Source organism: Tribolium madens, unplaced genomic scaffold (genome assembly GCF_015345945.1).
Source record: "Tribolium madens isolate multiple individuals breed KSU strain unplaced genomic scaffold, Tmad_KSU_1.1 Scaffold_20;HRSCAF=117;Tcas5.2_LG4, whole genome shotgun sequence".
Classification (NCBI taxonomy): domain Eukaryota; kingdom Metazoa; phylum Arthropoda; class Insecta; order Coleoptera; family Tenebrionidae; genus Tribolium; species Tribolium madens.
In genome coordinates this window covers 1,295,608-1,309,305 of record NW_025400985.1, presented here as the reverse complement: position 1 = coordinate 1,309,305, position 13,698 = coordinate 1,295,608, and the positions used below count along the sequence as shown (strand labels likewise).

The window sequence follows — 13,698 nt, the reverse complement described above, 5'->3', positions numbered from 1 at the left end:
AGTTTGTTGAATTTTCCTAAGAATTATAAGGATTTTCTAGGATTTATTGGAATTTCTAAAGATTTATAACCTAGAAAAAGTTAATTATTTTTTATATGTAAATAACTGCTTTTTTCTAATTTTTTAGCTAATTTTACTAATTTTAACAAACTGTATACTAAAGTTTATTCTTTTTATACCTTTTATGATTTTTTAGTTTCAATGTTTCGCTTTTAGTATATTTTTACTCATTTTAATTAATTACTTGAACCGTTAAGTTAAATTAATCTACCGGGTGACTAAAAATGATTGTGACAAAAAAATCAATACTGAATTATGGTTAATTTTTTCAATTGTCTGTAAAAATTTAACATCTAATTTTGTAGTCATTAAAATTTTAAATTTGCCAACTACATGCCAAAAATCACAATCATTTACAGTCACCCTGTTGATTAAGAAACAAAATTAGAATATAAAAATTATTGTTTAAGGAAATTCAAATGTTTGTGTTTTACTTATAAACATTTTCAAGAAAATTAATAAAAAACTCGTAATTTGGAATAATAAAAAACAAAGTTTTACATTGATTTGTTTATAATTTTTAGTTGTTTTAAATCGTCTTGAATATAAAAACTGTTTATCTTGGATTACTTCTCGAAGACTTAGAATTTGTTAAATTTTCCTAGGAATTACAAGGATGAGGGTTTATTGGGATTTCTAAAAGATAAAAAAAAATATAAATTTTCAATCTCAGTGGCTTGTGATTTTGGAACTAAGTTGGCAACACTGTAGAATATAAAATTTAATGCTTTTTCTAACCGCCTATAAAAATGTGACGTTTGAATTTCATAGTCAAATTAAAATTTATGAAGTTGCCAACTTGACGTCAAAAATCACAATCATTTATAGTCACCCGGTATTAGGTTCCATTATTTTCCATAATCATAAATTACTTATTTTATTTGAATTTTTTAACATAATTATATTTAAACTCAACGATAAGTTTTACTTTATTGCAGAAATAAGTTTCACTGAATTGAAGTAAAATTTTATTTTCAGGCCTGGTGTTGCGCCTTGGTTATTTATTATGCAATTCACAGCTGAAACGGATTTAATAATCCAAATTCCAGCTTAAATTTATTGGTCAATTGCTAGCAACACGTGTGATTGATCACTTTTCAGTTTTTTTTTCAAGAAACGGTTTGTTCAAATTTCCAAGAAAATTAATAAAAAACTCTGTAGTTTAGAATTAAAAAAACCAAAGAGTTTCACACTGATTTGTTAATTAAAATCTCGTTAAGAAAAATATAACATTTATTAGAATAATTAAATTTCGAGAGTGGCATCTGACTTTGAAAATAAGTTGGCAACATTGTAGAATATAAAATTTGAGATGTTTCTAGTAACAATAAATTAATATTAATGATTCTTGTAATCGTCTATAAAAATGACGTTTAAATTTTATAGGCAAAGTTGCCAAATTGACATTTAAAGATGCCAACAGACGCCAAAAATCACAATCATTTACATTCACCCTGTTTATTAAACAACAAAATTAAAATATAGAAATTATTTTTTAAACAAAAACATTGTTTTATTTAAATTAAAACTTTATTTATTCTACATCGTCTGACTGAATTTAAGTAAAATTTTATTTTCAGGCCTGGTGTTGCGCCTTGGTTATTTATTATGCAATTCACAGCCGAAACGGATTTAATAATCCAAATTCCAGCTTAAATTTATTGGTCAATAGCTAGCAACACGTGTGATTGATCACTTTTCAGTTTTTTTTTCATGAAACGGTTTTTTCAAATTTCCAAGAAAATTAATAAAAAACTTTGAAGTTTAGAATTAAAAAAACCAAAGAGTTTCACACTGATTTGTTAATTAAAATCTCGTTAAGAAAAATATAACATTTATTAGAATTAATAATGAATATCTCTAATTAAATTTCGAGAGTGGCATCTGACTTTGAAAATAAGTTGGCAACATTGTAGTAACAATAAATTGTTATTAATGATTTTTGTAATCGTCTATAAAAATGACGTTTAAATGTTATAGGCAAAGTTCCCAAATTGACATTTAGAGATGCAAAAATCAAAATCATTTACATTCACCCTGTTTATTAAACAACAAAATTAAAATATAGAAATTATTTTTAAAAAACTAGTTTGTTTATAAACATTTTGAAAGGAAACAAAAACATTGTTTTATTTATAAATTAAAACTATTTATTTTAAATCGTCTGACTGAGTTTAAGTAAAATTTTATTTTCGGGCCTGGTGTTGCGCCTTGGTTATTTATTATGCAATTCACAGCTGAAACGCATTTAATAATCCAAATTTCAGCTCAATTTATTGGTCAATTGCTAGCAACACGTGTGATTGATCACTTTTCAGTTTTTTTTCATGAAACGGTTCAAGTTTGCGAGCTTGTTGTTCATTACTGAAAATTAATGAAGCGTTGTTTGTCTTTTCAGCACTTGACACTGATCGAGTGTAGGGGAGAGTGGGAGAATGAAAGTCGTGGTTTAGGCCAATTGATATATTTAGTATTGACAGAATCATTTGAATGTTGTACCCTTTCACATAGAAACATATTTATATAGGATTCAAATCACTAACAACAATGTTAGATGGCGCTTGAATCTGCGGCTGTATCACTAGCGCCACAGATGTCGCCTTAATGACATTACATCTATACATACATACATAATTACAATATAGTGTCATATTATAGAAATTACCTAAGATAATCTAGTCAGTCATGCATTCCCATTAAGGGTGTGGCTGGAAAAACCTTTAATGGGAGAGCAGCTGATTGAAAATTCGGCATAAACTACGAATTCGAACCAAATCACCGCCAGATGTCGCTCGCCGCACTTCGAAATTTGCGCCGAATTTGAATTTTCGCACACAGAAATTCCTTCATCGTTGTCAAAAGATCTCGATGACAACATCAGTGAAACCCAAATGGAAAAAGCGTATCAAAAATAAATTGTAATTTGTGTTTTTTTTATTGTTTTAATTATTATCGACTTTACAAAGCAATGTTTGGGTTCGACGAAACAAAACCAAAGGAACTTAAACCATGCATTAATCGTATCCGTAAAACGCGCCAATTGTCGATTTTTTGAGGAGAAAAAGTCTCAAAGGGGGCCGCCGGGCCTCTGCAATCAATACAAAAATCAGTTCTTTTCTTAAGGAAAATAATTCGCCGGCGGGCGCCCTTTGAGACCGGTGGATTGGGTCGGGATTTAGCCCCATTTCTGGAACAGCCCCATTCGTTGACATCTGCAATTAGAGCCCCACAAGTTGCATCTACACGAGCTGTTGTAACAGCAGTCGTTGGGTCGATGGTCGCAGTTCCCACCTCTTCTCACACAGGCTCGTCTGAAAAGGTAAATTAAGGAAGAACGTCTGCAAGGAAATTAGAAATCGCTTACAACCACATCGAACAATTACTCTCTACTCTAACACGCAACACAACGACTCCTACAGCCAAATAACAAAATCGGTGATGTGGTTACAAAGATTTTTCTAATTTTTACACCATTTTTAAGCAAAACTACAAGAAAATCAAATAGAGGCAAAATTAGTTTACTGTCAATAGCAATTTCACGAGTGTCGATTTTCGATTCGATCAGCGAATTTCCGGTCGGAGTTAGAGATGGTTTAGAAATTAAAATTTTACATAGTTTAGAATTTTTTAAAAATCCGGACTTAAAAATGACAATCATTTACAGTTACCCTGTTTATTAAGAAACAAAATTAAAATATAGAAAGGATTGTTTAAAAAAACAATTAAACGTTTGTGTTGTTTGTTTATAAAAATTTTCGAAAAAATTTATCAAAAACTCGTAATTTAGAATTAAAAAAAAGTTTCAAATATTGACTGATATCTCTTTATTTATTCTAAATCGTTTTGAATATTAAAAGCTTAGGATTTGTTGAATTATCCCATAAATAATAAGGATTTTCTAGAATTTCTAAACGTTCTTACCAGGAAAAAATCGCCTCTCGTTAAGAAAAATGAAAAATTTATTAGAATTAATAATGAATATCTCTAATTAAATTTCGAGAGTGGCATCTGACTTTGAAAATAAGTTGACAACATTGTAGAATATAAAATTTGAGACGTTTCTAATAAGTGGTATAATGTATGTCCCTAATTAATTTTCAATCAAAGTGGCTTATAATTTTAAAACTAAGTTGGTAACACTGTGGAATATACAATTTGACATGTCTCTGGCAACAACGAATTATTAATGATTTTTCTAACTGCCTATAAAAATGTGACGTTTAAATTTCATAGTCAAAGTTGACAAATTAAAGTTTCAAATTTGTTGCCAACCTAACGTAAAAAATCACAATCATTTATAATCACCCTGTTTATTAACAATCAAAATTAAAATATAGAAATTATTGTTTAAAAAAATTGAAACGTTTGTTTTGTTAATAAACATTTTCAAGAAAATTAATAAAAAATTCTGTAGTTTAGAATGAAAAAAAAAAACAAAAAGTTTCACATTCTTTCACATTGTTGTTAATTAAAATTTTTTCTCGTTAAGAAAAATATTAAATTTATTAGAATTAATAATGAATATCTCTAATGAAATTTCGAGAGTGGCATCTGACTTTAAAAATAAGTTGGCAACATTGTAGAATATAAAATTTGAGATGTTTCTAATAACAATAAATTATTATTAATAATTTTTGTAATTGTCTATAAAAATGTGACGTCTAAATTTTATAGACAAAGTTGCCAAATTGACATTTAAAAATGCCAACAGACGCCAAAAATCACAATCATTTACTTTCACCCTGTTTATTAAGCAACAAAATTAAAATATAGAAATTATTTTTTTAAAACCTTTGTTTGTTTATAAACATTTTGAAGAAAATTAATAAAAAACTTTTCGTAGTTTAGAATCTTTAAAAAAGAAACAAAAACATTGTTTTATTTATAAATTAAAACTCTCTCTTAATTCTAAATCGACTTGAACATTAAAATTGTTTATCTCAAACTGCTTTATTATAAGACTTATGGTTAATTGAATTTTCCTAGGAATTATAAGGATTTTTTAGAATTTATTGGGATTTCTAAAAATATATAACCTAGAAAAAATCTTTTCTTCTTAAGAAAACATAAAATCTAATATTAAAAATGGTATAATGTATGCCTCTAATTGCATTTCCAATCAGAGTGGCTTGTAATTTTAAAACTAAGTTGGCAACACTGTAGAATATAATTAATGATGATTTTTGTACCGTCTATGATAAAGTGAAATTTAAATTTTATAGTCAAAGTTAACAAAGTAACATTTTTAAAGTTGCTGACCGGACGCATAAATCACAATCATTTATAGTCACCCTGTTTATTAAAAAAGCAAAATTAAAATATAGAAATTATTGTTTAAGAAAAAAGTTAAACGTTTGTGGTTTGTTTATAAATAATTTCAAGAAAATTAATAACTCTTCATGGTTTAGAATTTTAAAAAAGGAAACAAAAATTTTAAATATATTTAATTTATTCAAAATCGTCTTAAATATTGAAACAGGTAATCTTGTACTGTTTTTTAAGACTTAGAGTTTGTTGAATTTTCCTAAGAATTACATTACAAGATTTTCTAGGATTTATTGGGGTTTCTTTCTAGAAAAAGTTGTAATTTAATATTCAATTAATTTTTATAAATTACTGCTTTTTTCTAATTTTTTAACTAATTTTATCAAACTTTTTTTTACTTTTTATGACTTTTTTAGTTTCAATCCTTCGTTTTTAGTACTCATTTTAATTATTTACTTGAACCGTGAAGTTGAATTAATCTATCAGGTGACTATAAATGATTGTGACAAAGAAATCAATACTGAATAATTGATAATTCTTTTAATCGTCTGTAAAAATTTAACGTCTAAATTTGGTAGTCAAAGATGCCAAATAATTAAATTTTAAAGTTGCCAACCAGACGCCAAAAATCACAATCATTTACATTCAACCTGTTTATCAAAAACTAAATTAACATTAAATGTGTGTGTTGTTTGTTTATAAACATTTTCAAGAAAAATAATCAAAAATTGTGTGTACTTTAAAATTTTTAAGAAAAAACAAAAACTTTCAATCATTGATTTATTTACAACTCTTTATTTATTCTACTAAATCGTCTTACATATTAAAACTGTATATCTCGTATTGTTTTTTTAAGGGATTTGTTGTAATTTTCTAGGAATTATAACGATTTATTGAGATTTCTAAATTAATCTCTTCTCGTTAAAAAAAATATATGTCTAATAAAATTTTCAATCAGAGTAGCTTATGACTTTGAAACAAAGTTGGCAACACTGAAGAATATAAAATTTTAAATGTCTCATTTACATTCACCCTGTTTATACTTAAAATTATAAGAATTTATTGGGATTTCTAGAGGTTTATAACCAAGAAAAAAAATTTCTCGTTAAGAAAAATTTAAAATTTAATATTAAAAGTGGTATATAATGAATGTTTCTAACTAAATTTCCAATCAGAGTAATTTGTGATTTTGGAACTAAGTTGGCATGTCTCTAAAAACAATGAATTATATAAATTATATAAAGTTGACAAATTATTTTTTTTACGTTCCCAATTGCTTTGATTATTTCACAATTATTTCACAAATCACTTGTTTTTTTTTTGATTTTTTAACATAATTATATTTTAATGTTTTTTTAATAGTAACGACCGGAATAAGTAAAATTGTATTTGAGAAAATTTTGAAAAGAAAAAAAAAGGCATATCAAATAAAAAACGTAATTTTGTAATTTACTTCAAATTCGCTTTCGTTTCTTTTTTTTCATTATAATATTGATAGAAAGTCTTAAAACATTGGAAATTGCGCCACAACTCGAGTCCGGAGTAGATTCTTTCTCATCTTGTTTAAAAGTGTCTCATCTCGTTTCGTTAAAGCCCCAAAGTAGCTATCTACATTAAGCCCCATTTTCCTCATTGTGCATTTTAGAATATTTAATTAAAAACTCTCTAGCCTGACAACATTAATTAAGTCGAGTACGAAGCTGCATTGTGAGTTAAAATAGCAATTAAATCTCTAATAATACATAATAAAATTCACGAAGTTTAATTAGCGATTGTGGAGAGGAGAAATCAATTTAAAAAGCTGTCTAAAACAACAGGCATTTTAAAGGTAATTATACTCACTTCTGAGCAGATTGTAACAAGCGATCGATGGCATTTTCCGTGTAGTCGTCGTCTGATGGCAGACCTTCGTCTGAAACAAACTGAAACTTGTAATTCCTGAAAATTTTAACACAAACATCAGACGCGCCCAATTATGCAAATCAAAGGGCGAGTGGGACGAAACGAAAAAATTGTCACAACGTTTGCACAATTTTCCTGAAAAAAAAACAACTTTTCAGCCGCTTTACACGTTTTCAAATCAAGATTTATAGCTGTAATTAAGTTTGAAACTTTACAAAGTCCTTGTAACTTGCTAGCACAATAAATAAAACTTTAGAGTGAAGTTTATGAATTTTTTTTAACAATTAGAGAAAAGAGAGTAATTAACTTTGCTGAAAGCAAGATATAATCTCGGTTTGTGTCCGACTTACACAGCTTAATTATTTCCATAACGGTATTTTCAGGCATTTTCAGGCTCAGTTTGACCAGGCAAAAAATTATGTAAGCTCACAAGCAAAGCTTGTCATAAGGAAAGTTTCCATCTAATCAATAAATTCAATAAGGTTTCAGCCATTTAATTAAAAACTTCAGACTTAATGAATTCTCATGAAAAAATATGTTTGTAGCACAATCGCTGAAATAATCCTCTTGTTGTTTTATTTGTTCGCTTCGATTCGAATTTATTATCTCATCGAAGAAAATATTTACTCAGCAGGAAACCAACTGTAATTTTTTTTCTTTTGATCACGTTTTAATAATTGCATTAGTGATGATTATGTTATCGCGGAGGGAAACCAACTAGAAAATATTGTGGAGAAAAGTAAAGTTAAAAAAAACGAGTCAATAAATTTCGAGATTATTTATCTAACCTTGCACAAAATGTCCACAATTTCTTGTGTTTTCATTTATTTACACGCCTGACAGGGAACGCAACAATATTTGTATTGTTTTATTGACATGAGATAACAAGTTGAATTATCCTTGAACTGGCGTCTTAATTAAATTCATGAAAATCGCTTCTCTCAGTTGCAAATTAATTAAGGCTTGTACCACAATTTCAGTTTCAGAAATGTGCTTGTCATTCGATGCAAATGTGAACATTTGGCTGATTGCATTGTGTTTCAGGAAGCTTGTCATAACTGAAATCTATTTACACAAGAAAATAATAATTAATGAAAATCAAAGTGCCATAGAAATGTGATCGAGTTTAGAGTGATAAAAATGTATAAAAGTGACCACTTTTATGACTAAATGTCAAGTAAAAGTTTCACCTTTCAGGCATGGAGTAAAAATTCTATTTTTGCTCCTATGTTTTTACTTTTTCCATAATATTGACATTTACGTTGTCCTGCTTTTTTACTGCTTCAGTAATTTTTTATTTTGCACTACTAACTGCACTAGTCATATTAATAAACACTTTCCACAAATTCTGACGCGTTGTTATGATTTCATTACTTGCAAAGCGTCCTGGTTATTTTGTTCATTTACTTGCTTTTTACTTTCGATCTGAATACGTTAGCGAATAAAATAGTATGTTATTTGTTATACAAATTTAAGATTATTTGAAAATATAATATTAATATTAATAATTTTTTTATCAAACAAGGTAATATACAAAAGTGCTAGAATCTAAGTCAGAGACCGATTGTTTAAAATTGAAGCGAATGCGAATTTCAATTGATCAAATTAACAATTTTTTTACTGTAAAATACAATTTATTGTTCTTCAATTTTTGCAACTTTTTTCTTGTTTTTCTTTTCTTCGTTTTCTGTGTTTAATAAATTTATTTCCTTATGTTTTTGGATTTTTACTGTATTTTTTCTGGTTTTCTAGTCAGTGTTTTAACCTTTTTTTGACTATTTTATCGACTTTCATTATTTTGTTTTTGTTGTTTACCTGTGTTCTATAACTTTAGGTAGATATTTTTTCTGTTTTTTTCTTTGTTATGGTTTTATTCGTTTTCATTATTTGTGTTTCTTATGTCTTTTTCTTTGAATTTTATATACTTTTTTATTGTTTTTTATGTTTCTTTCAACTATTTTTTATAAATATTTTCTCTGTACCTTTTCAACCTCATTGTTTTTTAAACCTTTTGTATCGTTAGAATTTCATTAACTTGTTCCATTTTTAAAAAACTGGAAAAAATTAATAAAAAACGTGTTGTAACACAAAACAATTATTTTATTTTTACTTTTATTATAATTTGTTAAATTTGATTCTTCGTTTCTTAAACAATAAATATTTTCTGAACTACTAGCTTTAGGTACATTTTCCACAAATAAAATTTGGATAAAATGAAAAAAAAAGTAAAAAACCGATACTGTATTTACAAAACAACAAAGTTAAGACTATTTGAAAATATTAGAATTTGATATATTTTTTAATTAACACATAATTTTTTTTTTCAAATCATAGATCAAGGCACTGTATTTTCTTATTTTTATAGTACAAAAATGCTAAGATTGATTTTCCAAAATTAAAATAAATGTCAGAATTCATTTCTACATACAGGGTGTTAAAAGAAGATTGTAAAAGACCGATTATTTAAAATTGAAGCGAATGCGAATTTCAATTGATGAAATTAACAATTTTTTTTACTGTAAAATATAATTTATATTGTTCTTCAGTTTTTGCAACTTTTTTCTTGTTTTTCTTTTCTTCGTTTTCTGTGTTTAATAAATTTACTTCTTTATGTTTTTAAATTTTTACTTTATTTTTTTCTGGTTTTCTAGTCAGTGTTTCAAACTTTTTTTGACTATTTTATCGACTTTTGTTATTTTGTCTTTTTTTTTTCGAATATTTTTGTTTACCTGTGCTCTACAACTCTAGGCAAATATTTTTTTCTGTTTTTTTCTTGTTATGGTTTATTTTTATTCGTTTTCAATATTTTGGTTTCTTATGTCTTGTCTTTATTTACGTTTTTTTGAATTTTTTATATTTTTTATTGTTTTTTTTATGTTTCTTTCAACTATCTGTTATAAATATTGTACCTTTTCAACTTCATTGTTTTTTAAACCTTTTTTGTAGTTAGAATTTCATTAACTTCTGTATTGAATTTATTGTTCCATTTTTAAAAAACTGGAAAAAATTAATAAAAAACATGTAACAGAAAACAATGATTTTATTTTTACTTTTAATATAATTTGTTAAATTTGATGTATATTCTTAAACAATAAATATTTTCTAAACTACTAGCTTTAGGTAGATTTTCCACAAAAAGAATTGGGATAAAATGAAAAAAAAAAGGGAAAAAATTGATACTGTTGTATTTAAACAACAAAGTTAAGACTATTTGAATTTGATCATTTTTTTTATTAAAACATATTTTTTTTATCAAATCATATATCAAGGTACTGCATTTTCATATTTTCGTAGTACAAAAATGTTAAAAATGTTAAAAGAATGATTTTCCAAAATTAAAATAATGGTCAGAATTCATTTCTACATACAGAGTTTTAAAAAAAGATTGTAAAATATTTAAGGAGGTAATAGTATAGACCAAAATAAACAAAAAAGTCCGCAAAGTAACGGCTTTGGTACAATTTAAACTAGAAGCTTCTCTTTCTTGTTTAAACAGATTGTAAATAAATGTTTCAAAAAACGAATAATTTTCGATATCTCCGAAACCGTTACTTTGCTGACCCATGTTTATTAAGAATTTTTTGTTTGTTTTTGTCCATACTATTACCTCCTGTCATATTTTACAATCTTTTTTTAACTCCCTGTATAATATATCATGATTGCCACTTGCAAAACTCAATAAAAATCAAAAATTTGAGTCAAGTTTTTGAAAAAATAAATCCTTTAAGCACTTAGTAATAATATGGGGTTTGTTAATAATGCCACAGTAAAAAAATTACGATTTTTCCCATCATTAGAGAGTTAAAAGGGTAATAAAAATGATTGTCAAGCGAGGATATTTACGAGTTTTTGTGAAAAAAGTGGGACTTCCACTTCGGAAATTTAACGCTCGATAATAAAAGGTTTAATTGATTTGTTATAAAAGAGTAGCAGTGGTATTAATTTCAGAGCTTTAAATAGAATTACTGAAAGAATTTGACGAGTGAATTTTTCACGTTTTGCATTTAAAACCACAAATTTAAATTAATTTGCCGCCGTTTTCAAGTGTAGTTAGTTGTGTCCGATGAAAGTTTCAGCACTGCCTGAAGTGGAGTAATCTGCAATTTAGATTTGAAAATTTTCCTCTAGTGTATGAAAGAAATGGTAATTTTAATGCTTGTGGGCTAAATCAAACGGGATATATTCTCGGTGGATTCATAAATCGCTTCAAATTTTACGCAAAAATGAAATGAATTAAAATATCGCCGTCGGAAACACTAAATTGAACGGTTTTGCGCAAAAAAGTTGAGCTTTTTACTCTTTTGGGAGCTGGCTCAAAAGATAAAACTACTAAAGTTTTATTTGCAATTTAACATAAAGTAAATGAATGTTTTAAAATGTTGATAAATCTCCCTTTATGTCGTTGTTAGGGTATGAAAACTGGGTTAACTATTCTCTTGAGAAATCTGACAGTTTCAAAACTTAAAGAAAATATTTGTTGATTCCACCAACGGGTTTCTATTTTCATCTTAAACGGAAATCTTATAACGGAAATTACTAAAATACAAATATGTAGTGCTCAAATGTGGGATTAAATGTCTTAACTTTCACAACTTTAGATCGCAGTCTGAAAACTTTTCAGAGAATTAAAGTTGTGGAAATATTTCTCGTGTCTAACTTGCAGCATGTCATTTTTCGTTATTATTTCTTAAGGTTTTGGTTGAAAATGATAGCTTATCCATGCCAACAGTCATGTCAGTAGATCAACATTTAATTACTTTTGTTGTAAAAAAAATACAAAAAATTAACTCACATTTGTCTAATTCTGTTAACAAATCTCTGTTTTGTGTTTTATGAAAACATTTTAAATGCCTGAAAATTATAAACTCACAGGCACCTTGAATTTATCAGATTGTTTTTAATTTTTTTATCAACTCGCAATCTTTATTTGTGGAAGAAAACGTTATTTGTGCGTTTTAAAACTCAAATGAATTTTTTTTGTCTCTATTAAAAATTACATTCTCAAGATCCAAAACTCACATTTTTGATAAATGATAAATTAATTTTACACTTGATATAGTCTTTTTTTGTCGAATCAATTTTTTCAGTCAGGAAACATTGATTTTGTTCAGTTTTTTTACTCATTTTAATTATTTATTTAGTTTAATTAATGAACAAACTGAATTATTAATAATTTTTTAATCGTTTATAAAAATGTGACGTTTGAATTTATAGTCAAAAAATCACATGATTTACAGCCACTTTGTTTATAATTTTTTTTTAGTTCTAATGTTGCTTTTTTTGTTTTTTTTACTCATTTAAAATATTTATTAGAGCCGTAATCTACCGGGTGAGTATAAATGATTGTGACAAAGAAAGCAATACTGAATTATTGATAATTTTTCTAATCGTTTGTAAAAATGTAACGTCTGAAATTTGTAGTCAAAGTTGGCAAATTAAAATTTCAAAGTTGTCAACCAGACGCCAAAAATCACAATCATTTACGTTGACCCTGTTTATTAAAAAACAAAATTAAAATATAGAAATTGTAATTTAAGAAAAAAAATGTTTTTTAAAATTTTAAGAAAATTAAAAAAGTCTTCATGGTTTAGGATTTGAAAAAAAGGAGACTAAATGTTTTAATTTATTTATAATTTTTTATTTATTCAAAATCGTCTTAAATATTGAAACTGTTCATCTCGTATTGATTTTTAAGACTTATGGTTTGCTGAATTATCCTAAGGATTTTCTAAAATATATTGGGATTTTTTTTCTACTACTAAATTATTAATAATTTTTCTAATCGTATGTAAAAATGTAACGCCGTCTGAAATTTGTAGTCAATAAAATTTTAAAGTTGTGAACCAGACGCCGAAAATCACAATCATTTATATTCACCCTGTTTATCGAAAAACAAAATTAGTATATAATAATTATTGTTAAAAAAAATTAAACCTTTGTGTTGTAAACATTTTCAAAAAAAATAAATCAAAAACACTTTGGAGTTTAGGATTTTTAAAAGTCAAAGTTGTCAAATTAAAATTTCAAATTTGTTTCACCGTTCAGCAAAATGTTTTTATTATAAATAAAGACAAAATATAAAAATTGAGATGTCGTTGGCAACAAAAAGTTGCTAAATTAAAATTTGAAATTTGTTGCCAAAAAATCACAATCACTTATAGTCACCCTGTATTATATTTGATTTTTTCATAAATTACTAGTTTTTTCTGGTTTTTAACATAATTACACTTAACAAATGTTTAGCAAGTTGTTTTTCAATATCTTATGAATTACGACTACTAGATTTACAAATATTTGAAGAATAATATACAATAAAACAGATTTTTTGATCCACTTTAATTTCAAATTTTTTTTTTTTAAAAAAACTAATGAAGTCTTTTAATAATGTAAACCACTAAAAATAATCATAAATTCCCAATGTTCACTGCATTTTTAGACCCCAGAAAAAAGTGAACTTGTAAAATTTAAGAA

At 26.3% G+C, this 13,698-nt stretch overlaps 1 protein-coding gene across 1 annotated transcript in view; it reads right to left on the bottom strand.

Annotated features, from left to right (window-relative positions):
• Positions 1–2,516: 2,516 nt before the first annotated feature.
• Positions 2,517–13,698, bottom strand: part of LOC123005457 (U8-agatoxin-Ao1a-like) — a 14,952-nt gene continuing 3,770 nt past the window's right edge. Inside the window, exons 2-3 of the mRNA XM_044399225.1 lie at positions 7,168–7,237; positions 2,517–3,371 (exon numbers count right to left, since the gene is read on the bottom strand). Coding sequence (XP_044255160.1) covers positions 3,236–3,371; positions 7,168–7,237 — 206 coding nt within the window. The 3' untranslated portion in view covers positions 2,517–3,235. The remainder of the gene's footprint in view (positions 3,372–7,167; positions 7,238–13,698) is intronic.